The sequence below is a fragment of the Rhinolophus sinicus genome, chromosome 16, assembly GCF_057876585.1.
Source record: "Rhinolophus sinicus isolate RSI-liver-muscle chromosome 16, RSI-T2T, whole genome shotgun sequence".
Classification (NCBI taxonomy): domain Eukaryota; kingdom Metazoa; phylum Chordata; class Mammalia; order Chiroptera; family Rhinolophidae; genus Rhinolophus; species Rhinolophus sinicus.
In genome coordinates this window covers 77,501,507-77,527,923 of record NC_142516.1, presented here as the reverse complement: position 1 = coordinate 77,527,923, position 26,417 = coordinate 77,501,507, and the positions used below count along the sequence as shown (strand labels likewise).

Below are 26,417 nucleotides of genomic sequence, written 5' to 3'. Positions count from 1 at the left end.
CAAGGATTAATGGCTCCAAAGAATAAGATACCTCTCTAAGTCTTCCTGTAATGTTACACCCAAGAATGACTTGTCCCACCATTCCAGTCCCCTTTGCACACTGAGGGGCAGGGGGTGGCTTTTCACAAGTCTCAGAGGAACAGGGCACATGGATAATCCAGTACATGTTCTAAATCACCTCTCTTGTTTCAGGCCAAGTCATAGCACTCATGGGACCTGCCAAACAGAAGCTTGCCTGCCCTGCCCCAGGGCACGTGGAGTTGCAAAAGATGTTTAGAGCATCTCTCACCATGAGGGAAGGCTGCAATGTCCCTGGAAAGATATTATCTGATTCTGCTACTAATTTGGTTCAAATGACCTTGAAAGGCCGAGGGATTTCTGTAAGTCCTCCATTCCATATATAAAGGGCTACAACAATGGGATTTCAGGACGGCGCCTTTGGCCTTCACAAATCGGAGCGGAGGAATCAGGAGTGGGGCTGTGAGACTTGCCCTCCTTTGCACCCCAGCAGGATATCAGTTCACCTGCAAATTCATCGTTAAGGTACAGTCTGTTGAGTTTGTGTTGTCAGGAGTGGGAACAGCTCCCATCTGCGGCTGGGAACTGAGACACACCCCTTATTCCTGTGCCTTTGTTGGCCACTCGTACCCATTTTCTCCTCACTTTGAACAGCCTACCAGTTTGGAAATTCATTTAGACAGGCCAAGAGAGTTTTTCCTTTTCTGGTTTCTATGAGTCAATAAGGCATGAATTTCAAGCTAAGCAGTGTGAGAGAAAAAAATAAAGAACAGAAATTAGTGTTGATCTCACTGATAAGGCTCTTCTAAGACTAAAATAAAAAACAATATATCTCATGCTGATTGATGAATAACAGACCTAAGGAAACATTCATATAGTTGCTAGAATTATGGAAGCTTCTCAGAAAGCTGATCTTCAGGAGGAGGAATGTTAATTTGGGGTTTTTAGTTGATTGACTAACCTGGGACTTGGGAAATTAAACTTTAGAATTTTCTTTTGTTTGTGTTTATCTAATTGACCATTATCTATCCCCTTATTAGATGACATAAGTGCTTGAGTCTCACACAAAATCAAGGTTCAAGAAATGTTATTTGATTACATTAGTATTCAGTTAAAAGGGAGTTCTAATACTCTTTACGTGTAAGTTAGTTAGTAAACTTAAAAATTGCCATTGGAATTATGAATTTTCCAAATTGCTAATGAGTTACTGGAAGTAAAATTAGTTCTCTCAATAGATATAAACTCTAGTTAAAAATGCCTTTGCTGTGGGAAATGCAGAGAAATAGAACCGTTCGTTTAGCAAAGAACAGTCCCCTTTTGCTAAAAGCCTGTCTAATTATTGGTATTTTCCCTTCACATATGGGAAAGGCAACCAGATATCCTCATTTGGAAGTGAAGTAACTAAAATGCAAATCCCCTCTAATGTTGAAGGTATAGACTCTTTCCTTGAACTTGATGCTGATGGATTTCCCCGACTATTAGAGCCAGAGAGAACCTCGATGAACTTCTAAACCAAACACCTCAATTCATAGATGAGGAGACTGAAGTGAAGAATCTTTGCCAAATTCTAAAAAATAAACTTTCTAAACAAATTGAATGAAACTTATAAAATAATAACCATTTAAGCAGTGTGAGAGAAATAACTTAAACATCCATGTGTTTAAGAAATAACTGTGTGTTAATGATAATATGGTTAAAATAATTATAAGCCAAATATTTAAATAAGAGAAGCAGAAATTATAATTGGCAATTTAGAATATCTATCAATTGGTAGAACTTAAACGCTTGTTTTTTACTTACCTCTAACTATGTGTGTTTCCTATTAGCATGAGAATGCAGTAAAACTGATGCAGTTATGTTTATTTAAACAAATTATGAGTTTTTTATGTTTGAAGTATAACATTAAAACACATATTGTCGCTGTATCGGCATTGCCATGATTTTATTCATTAATTCAGCAAATATTTTTTGAGTGCCAACTACTTTTCAGGGTTTTTCTTGGGGTAGCACATTCAGATACGTTCTCCTGAGTACAAGACCAGAAGCTGTGCCTGTGTCTTTTCATTAAGAACTGAATACATTGACAGTTGGTCTTTCCTGCCTTAGTAGAGACTGAAGTCTCTCTATGCAAGAGGGTTTTCTAAGTCCTTAAATGTGCCAACACACGCATACCTGCAGAGGGCAACATGGAATTAGGCATTCAACATTTAGAGGCACATGACCTTTGACCTCTGCAATTATACTTCTAGGAGTTTGTGCTACAGATATATTTGAATGTGTGAACAAAATAAGTGATTCACTCTGGGTGTTTTTTGTAATAGACCTGAATAGGAATTTAAATATCCATCAGTACAAGAATGGTTAGGTAAATTATGGCATATCCATCCATGTGGGCTGGTAATTAAATCTTTTCTTAAGTGAAAAAAGCAGAATGCAGAACAGTATATATAGTACGGTCTAGCTAGCAAAAAAGAAAATGTTATATATGCATATAGACACACACCAGTGCTTTCATTAAAATGGAAATATAAATAAGACATCATTAACAGTGGATAGCTTTGAGGAGTGTAGCTGGCATCAATGAGAAAAGAGGAAAGACGTTCACTATTAGTTTTATATCCTCCAGTACTTTTTGAAATGTTTTGCTGTGTACATGGACTACGTGTACATTTTTTAAAAATGAAGTCTTAAAGGAGTATCTGTGTTAATAGTGTAAAACTTGGTAACCCGTTGACCAAATTATTAGGGGGATTTTCTGAGAAAAATGATTGAATAAATTATGGCATGTAATAATTTTCACATGCATCTCCAAATATATAAGCCACCCCAAACAACAAGGAAGCAAAGAAAAATACGGTCCTACAGTACTCAGGGAGTAAAAGGAAAGTGAATGCTATTCGGTCTCATTATTTTTATTATTTCTTTTCTTTTCTTTTTTTTTATAATTTCTTTATTTTTTTTATTTTATTAGTTTCAGGTGCACAAGACAAAGTAATACTTAGACATTTGTCATTTATATCCCTCTCACTGTGTGAACCCCCTCCCCCCATCCACTATCCCTCTGACATCGCACACAGCCATTACATTTCCACTGTCTCTATTCCTAATGCTGTACTCCGCTTCCTGTAACCATATACATACATACATATATATATAAAATTATAGTTGGCATTCATTATTGTTCAGCTTCAGGTGTACAGTGCAGTGATCAGGCATCTACATCGGTCTCATTGTTTTTGCTCTCAAGTGTCTCATTTCCTTTACTACCACCATCAACTGTGCCAACTATATTTGCTTTCCTTCACAGCCATGCTCACTGCTCCCCCCTCCCACTCCAACAATCCTCCTGAATTTGTGCATTTAGACATACCTGCCTCTCACACCTCTTGTGTTTCTAAGGAATTACTCCTCATTGATCAGAATGATCCAGCTTGTGTGGAAAGCACAGCCTGTGAGACAGCAATGTGGAACAACCACCACAGTGATTTTGTCCTCACTCAACAGAAAAGTAGAGATGATACTTTCTTCCAAGTATTCCATTTTCTAAAAGAAAAAGTAAAGGGTTTCTGAAAACACCATTATTTTGCTCAATCAGACCCTGGCTAGAGTTCACTCTTAAAAGAGATACGCAGCCTGTTTTCTGTTCAGAAAAAAATAACATTGATTACTGATTGTCAAATAGCCACTGGTCTACAAGTTTGGGATGGGGGGGCGGGGAGGACAATATTTTAGCCAATTAAAAAAAATTTTAGCCAATTTACCTTTGATAAGTTTTTGATAAGAATAGAATATAAAATTTGCTGTAAAAGTTATCACTTTTAATTCAAAATTCATTGGATAATTTTGACTGACCAGATGAATGGTATCACCCTGAGGAAATCAGAGATGCTTTGTCCATTGGACAAGCAAGTATAGGACACCCTGTGTGAAGGGCGCCATATTAAGTGAGGTCCTTGCCTCACGGTAGTTTAGTATCTAGCTGATGGGATGAGAGTATGTGGTTGAAGTCAAAGATAATGGAGACCTAGGTCCTGGTCCCAACTCAGCCAGCCCTGGAGGCTCTCCATGCTTCCATGGAGCTGGGAGACGCAGATGCAGGGGCTTCTGTGTGTATAGCAGGATGGGCTTAATGGCCTCCTCATTCCCTTCCATCCCCAGCTAAGGGACTACACATGAAAAGAAACAGCCTGGATATTACCAGTCTAAATCTACAGTGCTCAATAGTGACCTGGAGGTAGAGGAGGCTAACCTCTGATTGCTTTGCTTTGTGGTGCTTTATTTTAACTCTACATGTGCCCAGTGTATGTTTCTCCTGTAACCTAAGGTAGAGCTACCTGATCCATGGGGAACTCTGAGGTTTCCCCCATTAGTCCATGTAGGACTCAAAAACTGGTGACGAAAAGGTATAAATCCGGCCAACAGACATGTTTTTGTGGTCCATACAGTGCCTCAAAATGTCTTAAATTCATTATCAACATATAAATTACACATTTTTAAATATCAGAGTTTCTAGCTTCTCTTGAAAAACTCAAATATCTGACAGCACTGGGACCAGGCTCCACTGGCAACAATCAATCGGAGCTGAGTAGCAGTGATTCCTTTAAATGGGCCATGCATTCTAGAAATTTCAACAGAGCCTTCTAAACACACCTGGACCTCCCAGGCTTCTGAGTCTGTGGCCCTTGATTTGTAGGTAATCAACATTATGGATGTAAATTAGACAACCCATGGTTTTATTAAGCATGTACAGTGTTGGGTGGTAAACATTTACTTTTCAATGGAAAATACATTAATCTTGTGAAAGTATTTGTTGTTCTACTTTACAGATGAGAAAACAGAGACTTAGTTCAAGTAACTTGCCCATATGGAAAGTAGAAGTCTCCTAAATCCTAGTCCAGGGCTTTTTCCATGACACAAGCTGAGTTCCATGATGCTGCTGGTTTCAGGACATGATATCTGTTTCATTGAAAACATTCTTCAGTGAGAGTCTGAGCCATAATTCATAACTGTCTAGAATGTCAGGAAGATGTATATGCTCTTGTATAAAAGCTTATTCTTTTTTTACTTTTTATGTTGAAATCATTGTAGCTTTAGACAAAGTTGCAAAATCTGCCACCCATTTTTCTTAATGTTAACATCTTACATAACCGAGTACATTTATCAAAAGTATGAAATTAACATTGGTGCAATAAAACTAACTGCAGGCTTTATTCGGACTCCTGCAATTTTCCCGTTAATGTCCTATTTTCTGTTCCAGGATTCAATCCAGGAGAGATCTCTCTCTCTCTCTCTCTCTCTCTCTCTCTCTCTCTCTCTCTCTCTCTCTCCTATCTATCTATCTATCTATCTATCTATCTATCTATCTATCTATCTATCTATCTATCTATCATCTTCACGTCTCTTTAGTCTCCTTCATTCTGTGATAATTTTCCAGTCTTTCCTTGTCTTCCATGTCCAGCATGGCACCCGACCTTAACATGGTTAATGTGTAGCTATCAGGTATTTTGTTATTGAATTTGAATTTGTCTGCAGTTTTCTCAGGAATAGACTGAACTTTGTGGAGCTAGGGGAAGTATCCCACAGAGGCGATATCCCTCTTGTCACATCATATAGGGGGGCATGTGATATCAACACGGCTTATAACAGTGATGTGAACCTTGATCACACGGCTAAGGTGGTGTTTGTTTCTCTACCGTGAAGTTACTATTTTCTTCTCAGTCACCAAGTCATCCCAGATGCAAGGGGTGGGGAATTCAGCCCACCTGAGGTGGGGGGAGCAAAGAATTTGTGGTCACATGTGTTACACCACAGTAATTAGTAATTTTTGGAGGGATATTTTTGAAACTATAAAAATATCCTGTTTCTCCTTGAAGTTTTATCCACTAATTTTAGCATTCACCAGTGAATCCCGCCTGCGCGATAACCATGCTGTTCTCATGGTGATTTCTTTGTCCCTTCATTTCTTCTAAATGTATTGATCAGAATTGTTCTGAAAAGAACAATTGTCCCTTCTCATTTGTTTATGTATTTCAATAATTTATATTAGTTTGGGTTCATTCTTTAGGTTGTAACTAATATCATGTAATTACTGCTCTAATTGTTCCCAATTTGGGCTATTGGGAGCTCTTTCAAGCTGGTTCCTCTGTCTTTTTGTAGTGTCCTCCATCTATTTTTTAAGACCTTTCTTACTTTTGTCTTTACAAACTGCTCAGAACAAAGGATTTTAAAAGGTAAAGTGTGTCCAGGGTTTATTTACAGAGATTTGTGAACTGCATAAGAGGTGGAGTGGGGGGATGGCAATGGTAAACATGAGAGAAGCAAGGTAAAGAGCAATTTTTGTCTTGAAAGGAGAAAAAAGTAATTTTTATTTTTTAAACTGTTTTTTTTGGAACTAATTTCAGGATTCTGAAATATTACAATAACAATGAGTTTTCATATACTGTTAACCCAGATTCACCTGTCATCACCCTCTTTGTTTTATTATTGGCTTTATCTTTCTACATATTTTTATGAACCATTTGAGAATAAGTTGACTTGTCATGAGGCTTCACCTCGAAATACTTCAATGTATACTTCTTCAGAATGTAGTCATTCTCTTTCATAATCATGACACAGATATCAACTTTAGGAAATTATTGTCTGTATTCCAGTTGTGTCCATTGATTCAATATTGATCTATACAGCATTTTGAAATTTAATTTTTGAGCAGATCAACTAATGAGATTGATATTTATGATCTTACTTGTTGTCATCCCAGCGAGGTACCCAGTGCTCCCTTCCTCCACAGGCTGCTGTCTGATCTAGTGCCCAACGCCCCCAGATCAAGCCCACCAACACTGTCAGGATTGAGAGTGTTGGTTGGACCTGGGTGGGTCCAAGCAATGCCCTGGCAGAGCTTTGGGGGTAATTATATTCTCTGATGACAGACACTAATTAGTCCTTATTTGTTTCTAGGGTAGGTGAACTTTCCTCTAAATGAGGGGGGAAAGTGGTTCAAACTGGGAGGTGATGACAGAACCTCTGGAATCAGACAGCATAGGGTCAGAGTTCAGCACCAGCGTTTACTGGTTCTGTGATTTTGACGAGAACTTAAATCTTCTAAGCCTGGTTTCTTGTCTGGTAACTGGGGAAATAATCAGACCTGCTTCCCAGAGCTATTGGTATCATTAAATGAGATAATTTTCAACATCTCATTAGCAACTGCAGAGCATGATTCGTCGCTCACTATTACTTATGTGTCACGTCAGCACCCAGTGAGTGAACAGACCATGGACTGTGAAGTCAGCAGGTCTGGGCTGGATTTCTGCCTCTCCCCATAGTTAGCTCTGAGACTGAGGGAAAGTCACTCCACTTCGCAGATTTACTTCCCCACCCACCAACACGGGAAATAATAAAACCTACCACAGTATGTTAAGGATTAAATGAGATAACATTTAAGACTGTACTCAATGCGGTTTGCTATGAATGGAAGTGATGATGGTCATGATGCTGCTGCTGATGGGCATGTCCCATGGGCCATGTATTATGTTAAGCGCTTCAAATGCTAATTCCATTTAGTTCTCAGAATAATCCATTTTTATATTAAAAATGTAAGCTTCAGAAAGGATATGTAAGTTTCCCAACATCACCCATGCTGCCACAGGCGACCTTTTATTTCACCTGCGTCTTTTTTTAAGACCCAAGTATTGTACTGTGGGCGACATCTGAGGTAGCTTTGAAGGATATTAATGGGAGGGAAAACTGTGGAGAGAGACTCAAGACTTAAAATCAAATAGCCTGACTGAATTTTAGAGGAGAGGTTAAAAGAAAATGTTTTCTAAAAAGGTGCTAAACTGAGAAGTACTTTCACGTAATGCTCCCACTTCCATCTGTGAAGGAGGAAAGTGGAAGAAAACTCATTTTACTCTCCATCTAGTGCAACCCGAAGGGGGAATGGGAGGAGAAATCCATCAAAACTGTCTCACGAGCACAGTCAGTTGTAGTCATCTTAGCAACTGGACCTAGGAACATCATTCCTTAAAGTATTTTCACTGTGGGTGACAAAGACTGCCAGAGAGGAAATGAAGTGACAGCAATGTCCCCCGGCATCTATAGAGGCAGACTTGCTAGGTGATGGAATGAGCATATGTGCAGGAAGATGAGGAGGGTACATTTTACAAAGTGCTGGTATAGGATGAGTCAGTGTCCCATGTGGACTAGTGTGTACGTGTGTGTGTGTGTGTGTGTGTGTGTGTGTGTGTTGTGTTTATGTCCTTATCATGACACACATAAAACTGACAATAGTGGGCATCTCAGACAGGAGGTATTGGAGAAGAGTAAGGATATTTCTCTTAATGCAATAAGCATGGAAAAATCTTGAAAAAATTAATCTACGGTAGTTCTGCCTTGATAAAGAATTAGAGATTTTCACATTGCTCAGAACAAATTTAACCAACAGGTATGTTTCTCAAGCTACCCAACTCTTCCCATGAGACTCATCTTTCTGGCTAGCTGGCCGGCTGGATAGTGTGACAGTGATGAGCACAGGCTTTGAAGCTGGGCAGGGTTTGAACCCAACTCCATCACCTTCAATGAGATGACCTTGGGCTATGGCCTGCCTCTTTGTACCTCCTCTCTCAACTGTGGAGAAGAATAGGGTAAGAAATGAATGTGAACTGTAAAGCACTTTGAAGAATGAAGGTATGCAGTAAATACTCAATAAAGAACATAATAATAAACCAGAGATCACATACCAGCAACCCCCAGCCAGTAGGGGAAGGCATGGTAGCAGGTTTTATCAGGCCTGGTAGTGAGAAAAGTCCTGCTCCATCCCTGAACTCACCTCCACCCTTTCTCCCCGCCTAGGACTGAGTATCATTGCCAATACCAATGCATTTTACCCTATTGTGTATCTTAACAGAGAGAAATATTTCTCTCTACCCATGTTTTTATCAAAATTGGGGGAACGAAAAGATAAATGCAGTAAACCTGATAGATATTTTTAAAGAGTGGGGGGAGCAGATACTATTCCTAAGTGTTTGTTATGAAAATAACCAGAATAATTCATTCATGTGAACTTTTAGTCACTATTGTTATTTAAATTTGCTGCTTCTGAGTTTTGAGCCATTGAGTGTGTCAAGAAAAAAGAAATTAGCCTATATTCTCAGAAAATCTCAGAGAAGTAAAAAGACATAAAAAACACGCATGCTCTCCTGAAAAGTCTATTTCCCTCCAAACTGCATACACCATAGGATGAAAGTAGCAAATTGAAATAAAAAAATGAGTGTGAAGATCTAAACTTGGGTTTATAAAAAAGTCAGTTGCATAAGAACATAATGGAAACATCCGAGCTTGAAAAATTCCCCCATAAAAAAATAAGAGTTTGAACTAGAAGATCCTTACAATTTCTTATTCCTGTGATCAGAAGAGCACCACTGACATGTCCCATAGGAGACCACAGTGCTTAAAGGAAAATAACGCCTTTTCACCCTCATGAGAGACCCGATGGGGACAATACTAGATACATATAACACATAGTTGATCATTTTCTCTGACTGGAGCAGAAAGAGTGCAGGTGCAGAGTAACTGTCAGTACCCTAGGGAATAGTAGACACCTCTTATTTCCTGTTCCCTGCTTTATTTTGTGTTTCAAAAATTGCTATCAATTCTGTCTTGAGGGTACAGAGCAGACAGTCCCAGCTACTACCATGCTTCGTACAGTGAGCACAGTAAATGGAGCAACAAATGTAAAACAAGTAAAGAACAAAAGGGGAGAAGAATGGTACAGCTCCTCTAAAACAGAATCCATTTCCTGTAGTAGAAGTTCTTAACAAGTTGTCATCATCTTAAATGCTGAAGTTCAAGTTTCCCAGCAGTTTCCAGCAAAACAAGCAGTTAGACTCTGAAATAACATGGGAGGATTGAGTTCAATCTTGAGCAGAGTGGCAACTGTCACCTTTTGTAAGACAGTCACTTCTTAAACCTGTTGGGCACCATTCAGCGAATGTGTTTATAAGGTCTGACCACAATGATCCAAAATATAAATCCTAAATGATGTAAGGGTGAAACTCATCACCAAAAGCTTTTGCTAAAGGCTTCTCTGTACACGGGCCAACCCTGGGCCTTAGGACAAGAAGGGAAGCATCTTATCCCTGAGATCTAAGGCTTTCTAATCTTGTCAGCCCAGCAACAGAGATAAATAAACCTTAAATATGGGCTGAGTCATTAAGGAGCAAAGCATTAATATCATGTGTAAACTAAAGACAATAAGAACATATTTAGGTGTTGATTCAACTTCAGTTAACATTTTTGATCCCTAGTAAGGGGCAGGACAACAGACTGTGAGCTCCTGAGGGCAAACATTTGTTGTGTTGATAGATAAACACTTGGGGAATTAATGGCAATGTATTGGGCATTTTCCTCTATATTACCACATTTAATCTCCACTTCATGGATAATGAAACTGGGGCTCAGAACATGGGAAGGGTTTATTGACCAAAGTCACAACAGTGACAACAGTTATCTGTCATCCTTCTCAGCTCCCTGGCCATCCTGACTATTAGGGCACAGCCTCTAGGCTGGTGAGTGAGGTGGGGACTTCAGTTGTGTTGGCAGTCAGGACAGCTGTGTCAACATGTCCCCTAGTGGGTGAGGTGAGTCTCTGTGTAGAATTGCAACCCCAGGTGCTTCTGGGATGACAGCAAGAGCAAGTCTGGCCAACTAGGGTGGTATTCGCATGCTCGAGTGCGGAGGCAGGAAAAGGGTTGCTTAGGGAGACTACGCAGAAAGGAAGGAGCAGATAAAAGTGTGATAGTTCATGATGTCCTGTAAGGAGAGCAGGGGGGACGTTCTGAGAAAAGCTAAGGGAGGGGGCCAGCCCAGTAGCTCAGGCGGTTAGAGCTCCCTGCTGCTAACTCCGAAGGCTGGCCGTTCAATTCCCACATGGGCCAGTGGGCTCTCAGCCACAAGGTTGCCGGTTCAACTCCTCGAGTCCCGCAAGGGATGGTGGGCTCCGCCCCCTGCAACTAAGATTGAACACGGCACCTTGAGCTGAGCTGCCTCCTGGATGGCTCAGTTGGTTGGAGCGCATCCTCTCAACCACAAAGTTGCCAGTTCAATTCCTCAACTCCTGCAAGGGATGGTGGGCAGCACCCCCTGCAACTAGAAACGCCAACTGGACCTGGAGCTGAGCTACACCCTCCACAACTAAGACTGAAAGAACAACAACTTGAAGCTGAACAGCACCCTCCACAGCTAAGATTGGAAGGACAATAACTTGACTTGGAAAAAAGGCCTGGAAGCACACTCTGTTCCCAACAAAGTCCTGTTCCCCTTCCCCAATACAAAAATCTTAAAAAAACAAAACACAAAAGCTAAGGGAGAAAGACACAAGGCCGAAGGTGTAGATGGAGAAGGCCTCCCTTACCAGGAACAACCAAGGAGCCCTCAGACGGCATCCAGCCTGAAGCCATCTTTTCTTCAGTCAGCACCATGTTCGACACCTTGCATTTGTGATGTCTTGAAGCAGAGCGTGTGCTCTGTCATGGCCACTGCTCCCTCTTGCTCAGATCTAGCAGTGCCACTCTTTTATGACGCCTGCCTGCCCCCTGAGAGCGTCTGAGATCAGGACCCTTCTTGCAGTCCTCCTGAAGGATACAGCCACTGCACTCAAGCTCCCTGGTGGAAACAGAGGCCCCAGAAGAGCTTCCTGACCCAAAGGGAACAGGAAACAGAGCCAGCACGCATCAGATTCTTCAGGGTCTGCTTCCCAGTTCCCTTTGGGCTCACCCTGATATAATTGGAACACCACCCTGCTTTCAGCTATTTCTCTTAACCTAGCTCATGATTCTGCAATGACAGGGACTGCTAGAGTAAACCCTCCTTCCGTATCCAAACCATACCTTTTTCCAAATGGAGTGAATATGAAGTGGCATGTGAGGATGTGTTCCTTCATAGGCCTTTTTTTTTTTTAATGAAAAACTCTTTAGAAGACAATGTTAAATCTAAATTTCAAGAAAAGATAAAAATTCCAGTGAGCGCCTGTTTGACCAAGCTATTTCTCTGAATACCAGATACCTAATATGAACTTGAAATTTTTTAGGAGTATTTTGTAATAAAGGAATGTGTGATTAAGGGAAATATGCCCTTAGAAGATGTAGCATTTACTCCCTTTGCAGGATGGGCCCCACTCCCTCCTCAGAACTCAAGCAGGGGCTCAGAGGGAACCTTGAGAGACTCCAGGTGATGGTGCCCGCAAGGCAAGACTACAGAAGGCAGCCAGGTTTGAGCACTTCCCTTACCCAGAAAGTACAAAATCACCACCCACTCCCCATCCTCACTCACAGTCAGACCCTCCGCTATTGTCTGACATACTCTAGAGGGGCCATTGCCATCATCAGGCCTGCTCTTTTTATGGGGAAATTAACTTTGAAGGGGGTCATTTAATTCAATTTAATGAAGAATAACTAAGCTTCAAGATATTACAAAAAACAACAAAATAAGTCCTGCTCTCTCTATTCAAGAAACTACCCTGCTAAGTCACAGACTCTTTGGTGTTTATCAGCCACAAGAAAGAGAAGGACCTCTGAGTATCTCCAAGGTGGAGAGGGCACCAAAATCAAACTTCCTCCTGTCCAGGGCCAGGGTGGGTGCTGTGGGAAGAGTACTGGCTTTGGATTCTGACAGCCACACCAGCTGTGTGACCTTGGCAAAGTCAGTTCATGTCTCAGAAACAATTTTCTTATCCATTTATCCATTAATGAACACTTAGGTTGCTTTCATACCTTGGCTATTGTGAAAAATGTTACAATAAACTTGGGAGTGAAGATGTCTCTTCAAAATCCTATTTTCATTTCCTTTGAGTCTATGCCCAGACGTGAAATTGCTGGATCATATGGTAGATCTGTTTTTAATTTTTTGAGGACCTTCCATACTGTTTCCCATAGTGACTGCACCAATTTACATTCCCACCAACAGTGCACAGGGTTCTCTTTTCTCCATATCCTAGCCAACATTTGTTATTTCTTGTCTTTTTTATAATAGCCATTCTAACAGTTGTGAGTTGATGTCTCATTGTGGTTTTGATTGGCATTTCCCCAGTAATTAGTGATGTATGGGTAAAGAAGATGTGATAGAGATGATAGACAGATAGACAGACAGACAGACAGACAGACAGACAGACAGACAGACAGATAGATAGATCAAATAGAAGGAATATTATTTGAATAGAAGGAACATTAAAGAAAGAAATCCTTCCATTTGCAACAACATGGATGGACTTTGAGGACATTATGCCAAGTAATGTAAGTCAGGCAGAGAAAGACAAACACTGTCTGATATCACTTATACATGAAATCTAAAAAAAGCTGAACCCATAAAAACAGAGAGTAAAATGGTGGTTATCAGGGACTAGGGGATGGAGAAATAGGAGAAATGCTGTTTAAGGCTACAAACTTGCAACTAGTAGATAAATAAGTCCTGGAGATCTAACGCACAGTATAGTGATTATAGACAGCAATACTGTATTATCATCATCAAACTTGCTAAGAGACTGGATCTTAATTATCCCCACTACAGAAAATTATAACTATGTGATGTGATAGACGTGTTAACTATCACTACAGTGACAATCATATTACAATATATAAATTTATCAGATCAACTTGTACACCTTAAATTGACACAATATATATTTCAAATATATTTCAATTAAAAAAATCAACTTATTTGTGGGCAAAATGAGAGAACAATGGCTCTCGCATATCTATGTGTGACAATAAGTGAGACTCGCCCATAGGTCCCCTGGCAGATGGAGGCACTGGAACGTTCTCTCCCTTCTCTCCAACTACCCATCTGCTGTCATCACCGCCCTGCCCCACATCACCATACGCTCTCTCACGTGCTCCTGGATACAGAAATGACTAGATGATTAGAAAATGGGTCTAGAAGGAAAAATGAGAGAAGTGTCTTTTTTATCTTTATGTAATACTTAAAGCTGCTTTCAGTTCCAGGAATCCAAGCTTCTTTCTATTCAGAGCCTTTACACATCCCTCCAAGTGGGAAGGTCTTGCCTCCTCTCTGATACATGTGTCAGTCTGTTATTATAAACATAACATAAATAAAATATAAAATATTCTATGCTATTCTGTGTTATAAATAATTCCATATTACAAATTGTATGTTTTATATTACATTGTATATTATAAAACATATAATTTATAATATAGAATTACTATTCTATGTGATAAATAAAAATAAGAAATAAGTGTCATTTATCTCCTTCTCTGAAGTCCTCTCCCATGCCCAATCCTCCAGCTGCACTGGAAAATCCGGGTTGCACGGGATCACAGAGGCTCTGGAGCGGGGGAGTGCACATGCAGGTTCTTTCCAATCTCCAGCCAGGGCCAAAACTCTTCTCTGAGCAGGAACTCACTAGCAGGCAGAGAGGGATCTGTTCTGCAGTCCTTTGTATCTACCTGCCTGCCAGAGCCACTAATATCTGAAAATGGTCAGTGTTCAGGTAAAAGTAAGCATATTTGAGTGTTAAACGTGTACTTTCATGAGATACACCCACACATGCCAGACGAGCTTGCTCTGGATGTGACCATTTTTCAAGTACGATGGCCATTTCTTATGATGAAGATCTACAGAGGAGAGAGCATCCACTTTGAAGATGGACAGACCTAGGTTCAGATTCCCACTCTTTCATGTTCAGTTATGAGGCTATAGGCAAATTCTGTCCGTTTCCTCATCCGAACAATGAGTGTGAAGTCACCCATCTCTGAGTTGTAGTGAGGTTCAAATGCAACGGTGTGTATAAAATGCTTATCGCACACTGTGTGCTCAATGAATCATAGAGGTTATTCTTAGTCTATGAGAAAGGATGGACAGAGCATAACATTTATTGAGTGCCTATTTGCTATTTGCATATTCCATCCATTTTACACACCCACACAACTGTGAAGTAACAGTTAAAGGATAATTTTGTAAGAAAGTTAAAATCATGAATCTCATACAAATATAAAATAAACGTGTCAAATATTTTATTCACCTTATTAATTAATGAGAAAACTAGTAAGATATTATAACTGATTCAAAAGAGAATTAAAAATCAACACACATATATAGGCAGTCAAGAATACTGAGGTGAATTTACAAGTACATGAAAAATTGATTGATATCCACAGGGATATTAATTGCATCCCACTGGACAAAATTTATTTGAATTTCTATGTTCAAGAGTCATTTACATTACCATATTTTCCCTACAATTTACACAGTTGTAAACTAGCTCAAAGACAATGAAAGGGCCAGGCCTTTGTGTAATCAGATATGCTGGAAGCGTTACTAGACACCCTTTTAATTTTTGTTCATTGCAAACTTTTTCACAATATTTTCTGACATAACCAATATTATCTCCATTTATAATTGAGGAAACAGACTCACGGTGACTGTGCTTTGTCTACAAGTCATAAAAAGTATAAATGGCAGTGAATCTGGACTCATCTTTCACGATGCCAAAATTAGAGTGGCTCTTTATTTGAAGGGCTGGGATTTGATTTTTGTTTTTGTTTTGTTTAGGGGATGAACAACCAATATGTCCGTCGGGAAGTCTTCTGCTGTGAAACTTGTCGGGAGCTCAAATCCTTCTGGGAAAAAGAAATTAGCAAACAGACTTGTTACCGGGAACTGGAGGAAAATCGTCAGGGAAGGAGCGCCCTGAGAAAGTATGTGGATTGTTTCTCTCTACTTTTGTAAAGTAGATTTCTCCAGAAGTAGACCAGATGTAAAGATGGGGAAACTGAATTATCTTCACTACTTGCTGTTCTGAGAATGCAAATGTTGGATGTGGTATGGTAAAATCAACGCAGCCACAAGAAGAAAGGAGAACGAGGCTCGAAAGGAATAAGTTTATTATATTCACAGGTCTCAGAGAGGAGGTCACCACAAGTCATTCAGGGTCACAGGGGAAGCATCAGGTTTTGATCAGGTGGCAGAAGACAGAAGCAAGGGGAAAGGTCAGAGCCTTTTGGGGGGTTTCCATGTCAAAGGGAAGACAGATCAGCATAAATAGCCTAGGATTGGCTGGTTTGAATAATTCTGGAGGGCTCTAGTCTGTAGATGGAGGTCCCTAGTTGCCTCGCACCTGGCTGTGGGATGATTTAGGGCAGGAGAAATATGGCTTTACGTGTGAAAGTTAGATAAGGAGGTGATTGGGGCCACAGATTCAGGGTTGGTCTAGCAACCAAGGCTTTTACTATCTCTAAGAAAGGGTGAGCCCTGAGAAAGGCAGTCTCCACAGCCAGCAAGCTTTTTAAGATGTAAAAAACATCATTAAATATAGAAAATTAAATACACAAATTAATTTTTTTAATTAAAATTTATTGGGGTGATATTTGTTAGTAAAGTTACATAGGCTTCAGGTGAACAATGCTGTAATACGTCATGTATATGTCACATTATGTGCTCACCACCTGGAATCAGTTCTCCTTCCATCACCATATATTTGATCCCCTTTACCCTCATCTACCAACCCCACCCCCTTACCCTCTGGTAACCACTAAACTGTTGTCTGTGAGACATGATTAATTTATCTACTCATTCAGTCTTGTCACCATTTATACCAGGATTTCTCAACCTCAGCACTATTGACATTTACAGCCAGATAATTCTGTGTTGTGCAGGAGTTGTCCTGTGCGTCTTCTGATGTTCAGCAGAACCCCTCAAAGCATTAGACACCACTAAGACTCCCCTCTCACACTGTGACAACCAAAATATCTCTTGACATTAACAAATGTCCTGGAAGGCAAAGTCACCCTGACTGAGAACCAATGATTATAGATAAGGATGAGACATTTTTACATAAACAAGAAAGTTTTGTCATTCATATCCTGACAAACTGAAAAATATCTCTTCCCCACTCCGCCTCTGTTGCAATGCCCTGCACATGAGGATACACTAAGTTTTAGGGTTATGTCAACAGATATATATATATATATATATATATATATATATATATATATATATATATATATGAATGAAAGATTCCACATCTGGGATGATACATATTAAGATTCTTGGGGGAAGGATAGCGCAGTCTTTTCCTCATAAGCAAGTGAACTTGTTCTAGCGAAAGGAGTCTACTCCAAGGAGAATATTCACTTATGAGAGATGATGTGTCACATGTGTCAACTTGCTCTGAATACAAAGGCCCGCACACATCCAGAGCCTTGGAGCAGATGAACCAGCTCAGTTTTTCAGGGACTATCTGGGTTCTCGGTCCCTAAAATGGGAACAGCCCAGCCAGGCTGTCTGTTTGCCAAGATGCCCACTTGCAGATGGAGTGGCAGCTGAGTGTCCTGCTGGTCAGCAAAGCACCACGCCTACATGTTTCTGAGCATGCTGAGCTGAACGTGTGATTCACTTGTGCTCAACCAACAGTAACTTATAAAACCCTTTCTTAAGCTCCTGAGGGCAAATAGCCCCTCTCCATATCCAGGGATGAGCTCTGCCATCATTCCAGCTACATTTCTATTTAGCCAGCAAGCAAAACCAGGCTTTTCTGCATGTTAGAGCATCTAGTCCTGGAGATTCCAGGCGAGGGAGGAGAGTCAGTTGTGTGGTCCCTGCCATTTTCCTCCCCTCAGTCCTAGCCGGAAGCCCACCGGGAACCAGATCCTAGTATGAACCTTGTACTGCATCTTCCCTTCCAGAAGCCCTGGGGTGTGAGACTAAGAGCAAAATTTGCAATATGATCTGGTTTTTGTCTACACCCATGCACATACACACACACACACACACACACACACACACACACACACACACACACACAGTCTATCTGCTTGTATAGGAAAAAGTTTAGAAGAAAATACACTAACACATTAAAAGTGGTTATTTTTGACTCACAGGATGGCAGATTTTATGTGTGTATGCTCTATTTTGTAACAATAACCTGCCATTTTGTAATTAGGGAGAAAAAAAGTTATAGAAAAGGCAACCAATTGCACATGGTCCATCAAACAAGTGCATTAATTCTCCAGGCTCCCATGTGCAGCAGAAATTAGTCCCTTCAAAATTTGGGGCAGTTTGTTCTCCTTCTATAGCCAAAAGAATAAATCTACAAAATGTGCTCATCATGAAGGATTTCCTCATTATGTCCCCTAAAAGTTTAAAGGCGTGCACAGAACTTCTGCATTGCTTGGAGCACTGGAAGACTTAAGGATGGGGGAGTAGAGGCAGTTTCCGGTGGTCCCCTCCTCTGCTCCTGAGTCTCACTTACCAGAGCTGTTGTCCTTATAAACTGTGAATAAAAACCCCGAAAGCATTCTCAATTTGGTAAACAACGAATGACAATCTGATGAGGTCTGCAAAATACCTTATCAGCCTTTAGCAGGACTCACAGACTTTAGCAAAACTCACAACCTAGTGGTTTTGTCATTATTGTTGTTAAGAAACAAAAACAAAACAAAAGACACACCCACATATATCCCCCATGAACCAGGTTGCACAAAAAGAGTTTAAATGTTCTCAAACCAAAACGAGAATGTCAGGACATTAGTTTTAATCTTGCTGATCTGAGCAAACAGTTTGAAATGCTGTCCTAACAGAATAAGAATCTTCCAGCCACTGTGCAAGCAAGAAATGTTCTAAGTGAACACTAGAAGACAAAAACCTCAAAATTTCCCACCACCCGCTTTGCTGATAGAACAAAGCCAATATTTCCTTATGTTCCTCTCTTTGCTGGACTTGTGCCAAAGCTAAGTGGAACAGAAACAGGTGTTTTGCCATGGACACACTCATTAACACATGCCTGCGGGTTCACTGACTGAGAAGAATGCAGCCAGAGTTCAGAGAATCCATTTACCCTTGTAATTGATGTATCTGGCCGAGGCCCTGGAGGTGAGATCACAAACCGAAGTGGGTGGCCCCAAAGCTGGAAACCCTTGTCTCTCTTGAGTTTGAGTAGAAAGAAGCAATGCAACATGGGTGGGGTTGGTCCCCTGGAGAAGGTGAAAACTGTTTGCAAATAACTGATTGAAGCAATTTGAGAAAAGTCAAGTGCAGCATAAGTACGATAACAAAACCGGGTTTGTTGGGACAGTCAGTTATACACCTACTATTCCGTTATAATTATGGATTGCACTCCCTTTTATTTTATAAAGTATCTCAGTTTGGATGATAAATTATATGGATACTTAAGTCTAAATGACCAGCCTATAATCATAACTGAGAAACATACAGTGCTTACATAAAAAAAATAATGTTTAATGCAAGAAGTACAGTCTGCAAAATACCTCATCAGACTTTAGCAGAACTCATAGTGTCAGGTAGACATTAAATTTGGTGGACTTGAGTGGGGAGAGGGTTTTATCAAGCCTCAACTCAAGACCACTCACCTCTCTCTGCTCAGATTCTTATCATCTGTCAATCAGGATGCTTTCGGCTGCAAGTAACAAAATATCCAACTCATAAGCCCCCAACCAAATGAAATCATTACTTCAAACATTTTGTGAAATAAGATTTAATCTACAAAGAACAACAGTGAGAAAAAAAATTAGTTTGATTCTTCATTCAAACTGAGGGGGTGGGGAAAGTGGCCATAGACTGGGTTGGTCAGATCAGTTTGCCAAGGCTGCTGGCTTGCATTGACTATTGATAGGATCTGCCCCACGACCAGACCCGGCCAGTGAGCTGCAGGTCACCAGGAAATCAAGATCAAGGCCATCTCTCCTCACTAAGAAAAAGCCACTATAAATTCATGTTCCTTACTGTACTGGAATAGGACCAGCAAAATCATCATCCGACCTTTCATATTAAAACAAAAGTGTGGAGATTGTGACTGGAGTACGGAGATTTGAAATGGAAGATCAAGAACTCAGCAAACTATAGACTCCTTATGGACAACGATTATTATTTTACTATTTTTCTTTACATATGTGGGTAGCCACAGAAGTGCTCTACTCAGAGCTCCTTCAAGATAACTTGCCATGGGGACCATAGCTGACTAAAAGCTCTAGCTGCCACTTTTCTGGATCTGACATTGCATTTGAGCTGAGGCCAAACTTACCCTGACTGCTCCCAGCCACTGACTGGGGACGGTAGAGGCAATGCTTGCATGACTGGGCTCCTCTGGTGGGTGACTTTTGCTCAGGGAAAGGCCATCAGCCCAGCCCAAGCTCTCTCAGAACTGTGCATTCCTTCTTTCCCTCTGTCCTTTCACAGGTATCAGACCAGCACAGAAGTCTGAAGGCTCTCCCTGACTACCTCAGTTCCCTCCCCCTTTATTTTTTGTGGGTGATTCCTCCAAATCTTCTTCTTGGAGGACCCAAACTGACATATATTTAGTGCCTAGCACATAATAGAAAAAATCTAATTGTGTGCCTGGTAAGGACACTATGATTCTGGTTCAAGAAGCTCACAGAACACCATCCTATTTTCTAATCAAACCCCATACTTACCAAGGAGAATCTGTATTCCTAGATATTAACTACACTTCCTCCACAAATCAAGTGAATCTAAAATAATAAATAGTAAACATTATTTGGTCTCTATTTGAAAAGTGAGATCAATATGTCTAGGCGTAAGGAAAAGTTGTTCTCTTCACGTGTTAATGCTCCGGCTATATTGCTCTTCTCCTAGTATATCAGAGTCAGCACACCAAATTTTAAGCATTATCTTCCTCATACTCACCTTTCTTACTACAAAAATAAAATGTCCGCATAGGTACTTGTATTCACCAGCAACACAATGATAAAAGATATTGACCAGAAAGGGGCAGTAAATAGTATAAATATTCATTAAAAAGGCTCTAAAGGGAACTTGGGGAGATGGGATCCTAAATCCTTCACCATCTGGCAAGAAATAGTGATAGAGCTGCTATAAAAAAATGAATAAATGTGTCATAAACCCCGGATTCCTAAATTCTGTTCCTAGAATGAATTCATCATTCCAAATGTGTTAAATTGGGTCCTCCAAGAAGCAGAGGGCAAGGCAAGATTAGATAAATAAGAGATTTATTGGGAAAAGCACCTGTGAGAGAAAATGGGGAGGATGTTATGGTATGCTGATAAATGGTTAACAACTGGTTCTCTGTGGAAAAAATGTATACATGTACAGTATCGTAAATTTTACTGGTGTAAAGGATGTATAACTCACAATTTGCAAATAATAAGAAAATGTACAATGCTTTTTTATTATAAATTCCATGTAGCCAATTGTTTCTCGCAGTATCATTCTATTGGTTTTTGCCAACCTCTTTTCTCTATAGCTAACCTACAGTTGCAATGCAACCATGACTTGACAAAATCAGATAATGAATAAATGTTTAGTTACTATCCAATTTAGCAAAGAGGTCACATCATTAAGGATAACAGTTTTCTACTACTGAAAGAATATTTCCACAATTTATTTTTGCTATTTACAACATAATAGCTGTAGACACTGCACACTTCTGTTTAATCTGCATTAGTAAGATTTTCTCCATCCCTCACCTAAATGTAGATGAGGGGTCAGCAAACATTTTCTGTAGAGGACACAGCAGTAAATTTTTTTGACCTTGTGGGTCATGTGGTCTGTGTTGCAACCACTCAACTCTGCCGTTGTTGTGTGAAAGCGGCTATGGACAGTATGTCAACAAATGGGCAGAGCTGTACTCCAACCAAACTTTATTTACAAAACAAAAGGCAACTGGCCAGCAAGATCTCTGAGTGGCGTACTTTTATGCCCACCACACCAAGGAAGAGCAAAGCCCCTTTAATTAATGCACGAGTCCACATTATATATTAAGAAGTCTCTCAAGTTCAATGAAACACACAGGCAGCAACCCTTATCAGCAGTATTTAAAAGATCTCAGTAACAAAAATCATGTACTTTTGGAGGCAGATTTAGTTACAGAGCCTTTCAGAGATGTTTAACATAAAGAGTTTGTGAACCTAGATACTCTCCAAGTTGGAGAGGTTAGTTAAAAATTAACTATGGGATGATACTTAATAACCATAATGAAGAAATACAACTGTGAAAATTACTCATAGGTGGATATCAATAGAAGATCATTTAAGCTCAATAAATCATCACTTCCTAAGTAAAATGTGCAAGGGCCTGTGTGTGACACAGCTGCCCACTAATGGGAGAGCAGCAGCTCCATGTTTTCTCTCCCCTTTCAGACAAGCAAACTATATGTTTATGTCATTTAATTTTATTTAAAGTTGAGGTAGAATGAGGATTCTAACCAATGTCTTAACAATATTCCCCCATGTCCCTAATTCTTCTCTCAATATTTTAACTTTCAATCCTTTGTTGCTAATCTGTTTAAGCAACAACCACCACCAAACAACTGGCTAACACACTAGATTCTTTCCATCCTTTCTTGAGCAGAGTTTTAAGTAAAAAGCTTCCTGGAGCCAACTTGGTAATAGGTTCCTAGGGCTTTCAAAATATTTATAACCTCTAAGTTATTCTCCTCTGTGAATCTCTATGAGGAAAATACGCTGGTACATGGAATGAGTATTAAGTATTATCTACTCATTTTAAGGTTATCTGTAGGAGTGAAAAAGTAAGAATGAATTCAATTTTTCTTTATTCTTTATTGTATATTCTTATTTTCCCGTCATAGCATATATTACTTGGCTTTAACGTTGTTATGAACTGAATCAATCTCCCTCCCACCCCCAACTCTCAAATACATATGTGGAAATCCTAACTCCCTATATCTCAGAATGTGACAATATTTGCGGATAGGACCTTTAAAAGAGGTGATTGAGATAAAAATGAGACTTTTAGGGTGGACCCTACTCCAGTCTAACTGATGTCCTTTTTTAAAGAGGAGATTGGACACACAGAGCCAGCAGGAATGCATCACACACACACACACACACACACACACACACACACACACACACACACACACATGAGAGGCCACGTGAGGATAGAGCAAGAGGGCCATGTACAAGCCAAAGAGAGAGGTTTTGGGAAAAACCAAGCCAATTAACATTTTGTTCTTGGAATTCCAGCTTCCAGAACTGTGAGACAATAAATTTCTGTTGTTTAAGCCACCCAATCTGTGGTATTTTGTTATGGCAGCCCTAGCAAACTAATAAAAGCATTTATCCAAGCTTTTCATTTTGGTTATTCTTATTCTTAAGAAATTAATACAAGTGAATATTTTTTTAATTCAGCTTTACAAAAGGGTGCATATTTAAAAGTGAGTTTTCCTTTCCATTCCTAGGCCTGCCCTCCAGAGAAAACTGTCATCGGCAGTTTCTTGTATATCTCTCCCCAAAACTCGTTTGAATAAGCAAATAAATATGTATCTGGTATTTTTATGTAAATGGGACTACACTATGTTCACTATTCTGCACGTTGCTTTTTTAACTTAGTCTGTCTCAGGAGATAGCACATTCAGTTCTTCTTTAATGTTTTCCATTGTAATGATGTGACAATTCACTTAACCAATCACATTGAAGGTTGTTTTTCATTTTCTGGCTTCACAAACAATGTTGCAATAAAATACTTGTACATACATTTTTGCATATATGGATAAATATTATGGAATATGCTCATAGAAATGAAAATGTTAGGTCAAAGGATAAGAGTCTTTTAAAGGTTGATAGCCATTGTCTCCTTGTCTTGCAAAGAGGTTGTATTAATTTAAACTCCCACCCTGAGTATGAAAGTGTCAGTTTCCACAGTCGCTAACAATGTGTGTTGTAAAACTCTTAATCATTGTTAGTCTGAAAGGTAATAATGGCATCTCACTGTTCTAAACTGAATTTCATTAATTACAGGTTTGATTGAGATCTTTTCATATGTATATGAAACAGCTATATTTCTTCTTTTGTGACAGCCAATTTACATCCTCTGCCCATTTGACTATAGATTTTCTTTTTAATTGATTTATTTATAAGCACTGTACATTTCTCTTTGTGCACAGTTCTATGTGTTCTAATAAATGTTCAGAATGATGTAATCACAATCAAGATATAGAACAGTTATATTACTCTGAGGAATTCCCTCATCTGCTCTTTCATGGTTAACTCCTCTACCAGCCTCCAATTCCTGGCAACCACTGATCTCTTCTCCATCCCTCTAATTTGGCCTTTTCCAGAAAGTCACAAATGAATTATACAGTATGTGGTCTTTTGAGTCTGCCTTTTTTCATTTAGCAAAATGTATGTGGGATTAATTTTTGTTGTGTTTATCAATCGCCCATTCCCTCTCATTGCTGAGCACTATGTATTCTGTTGTATGGACATATTATTATTTGATTATTCACTCCACAGTGAAAGGACACTTAGATTATTTTCAGGTTTTGGTGACTATAAATAAAACTGCTATGAACATTTACATACACGATTCTGTATGAACACAAATTGACATTTCTCTTGAATAAATACCCAGAAGAGATTACTGGGTAGTAAGGTAAATGTATGGTTAACTGTATAAGAAACTGCCAAACTGTTTTCCAAAATGACTGTACCATTTTGCATTTCCACAGTGATGTAAGAGAGTTCCAGGCACTCAGCATCCTTGCCAGCACTTGTTTTGGCGTTCATTGTGAGAGTTGGCTTTATGTTTTACTTACCTTTCTTTCTTTCTTCCTTCCTTCCTTCCTTCCTTCCTTCCTTCCTTCCTTCCTTCCTTCCTTCCTTCCTTCCTCCCTTCCTTTCTTTCTTCTGTGTGTGTTTTGGTTTGGGAATTTTTGTTTGTTTTTTCTGGTCATTTGAGGTGAGTGGTACTTCATTGTGGTTTCAATTTGTATTTTCTTAATTATGTTGAGCATCTTTTATGTGCTCACTTGCCATTCACATAACTTCTTTGGTAAAATGTCTGTTCAAATGTTTTACCTGTTTTATATTTAGTTGTTCATTTTCTTATCATTGAGTTTGAAATTTTTTATATGCTGGAAATAAGTCCCTTAACAGATATGTGATTTGCAAATATTTTCTCCCTGTTTGTAGCTTGTCTTTTACTCTCTTTACAGTGTCTTTCACAGAGCAAATTTAAGTTTCAAAATTCCACTTTTTTCATAAATTGTATTGTAGCTAAGAATTCTCTTCGTATTCCAAGGGAAATAATGCAGACATCATTTTGTGGGATTTTTTTCCTAAAAGTCTTAGTCCTACATTGTACATTACCTCTATGGTCCATTTTCAGTTAATTTTGTGTAAGATGTGGGGTATGGATCAAAGTCCATTTTTTGAGTATGGATGTGTGATATCCTAGCACCATTAGTTAAAAACAAAAACAAAAACAAAAACCAAACAACTATGCCTTCTCCATTTTGTTGCCTTTGCCCCTTGTAAAACTCAACTGGTCATATTTATGTATATTTATCTGGACTCTATCCTAGTCCATTGATATATTTGTCTGTTCCTTCAATAATGCCACACTGTCTTGATGGTGGTGGTAGCTTTATATTAAGTCTCACAATCACATAGTGTAAGTTCTCCAATTTTCTTCTTCAAAATTGTTTTAGCTAATCTATTTCTTTTACCTTTCCTTATAAAATTTAGAATCAGCTTGTCCATATCGACAGAAAGTCCTGTTGAAATTTTGATTGAGATTACATTGAGTCCACATCTCAATTTAGAAACAAATAAATTTTTTTTGGGGGGAAGCTATATATTCATAGACTGCTCATTTGTCTATTGACTTTTTTTTTTCTTCACTAATTTGTAAAAGCCATGTGTATCTCTTAAAAATACTCTTTAGAAAGGAAAGAAAATTTCACTGGATAGCAGATGTGGAAGCAAATGCATATACCTTGTACATTGTTTCCCCTCCTCAGGCTCAGAGAAGAATGGAAGCGGAGGCTGGAGGAAAGGCTGCGGATGCTGGACAACCCTGAGGAGAAGGAAAAGCAGGCGAACACCGTGGCCTAAGAGCCTCCTGCCTCATCCACTTCAAAGACAACAAAACACCAAGGGCACTTTCCTAGGAAAAAAAACTAACACCCATGTTATGTTGACTTTCTAAGCAGGACACTCTATTTGCTGTCCCATTTGTAAGGGGATTTACATGTGAAACTTCCCCCGTGCTAATGGGACTTATTATCCAACTCAATCCTCCCTGCACAGAGGACAGGATGACCGCCAATGGGATATGAAGCTCGGGTTATTTAATATAAAAAGCTCTTGGAATTAGCACTCCCTGGTTTCAAAGATCCATGTAGTGTGATTTATTTCCACATTTTCATTTCATTTTGAAATCTGAATGTTTTACCTAAGCTGACCAAGGGCAACGACCTTCATGGGAATCTGGCTTCCCTCGGTCTTTCAGAAAAACAGTCATGCAATCTTTTCTTCCTGTCCCTTCTTTGTTTGAAGACAGAAATTCAACCACTTACAGAAATGAAGCAATTATTCTAAAAAGAATTTATTAACAATATGGTTTGAAAATAAACTGAACTAAATTTTTTCTCTTCA

General features: G+C 39.4%; 1 protein-coding gene across 1 annotated transcript; it reads left to right on the top strand.

Moving 5' to 3' along the window:
• Positions 1–296: 296 nt before the first annotated feature.
• FAM240B (family with sequence similarity 240 member B) lies at positions 297–26,417 on the top strand. Its single transcript, XM_074331573.2, has 3 exons — positions 297–543; positions 15,577–15,722; positions 25,781–26,417. Exons 2-3 carry the CDS (start codon positions 15,580–15,582, stop codon positions 25,872–25,874), a joined length of 237 nt encoding a protein of 78 aa, XP_074187674.1. The 5' UTR covers positions 297–543; positions 15,577–15,579; the 3' UTR covers positions 25,875–26,417.

What these genes read in the sequence shown, in the direction of transcription:
- FAM240B (XM_074331573.2), top strand. Translation starts at nt 15,580, where the DNA reads ATGAACAACCAATATGTCCGTCGGGAAGTCTTCTGCTGTGAAACTTGT. An exon ending in GGAAGGAGCGCCCTGAGAAA is followed by an intron (nt 15,723 to 25,780) that starts GTATGTGGATTG and finishes TCCCCTCCTCAG; the next exon opens with GCTCAGAGAAGAATGGAAGC.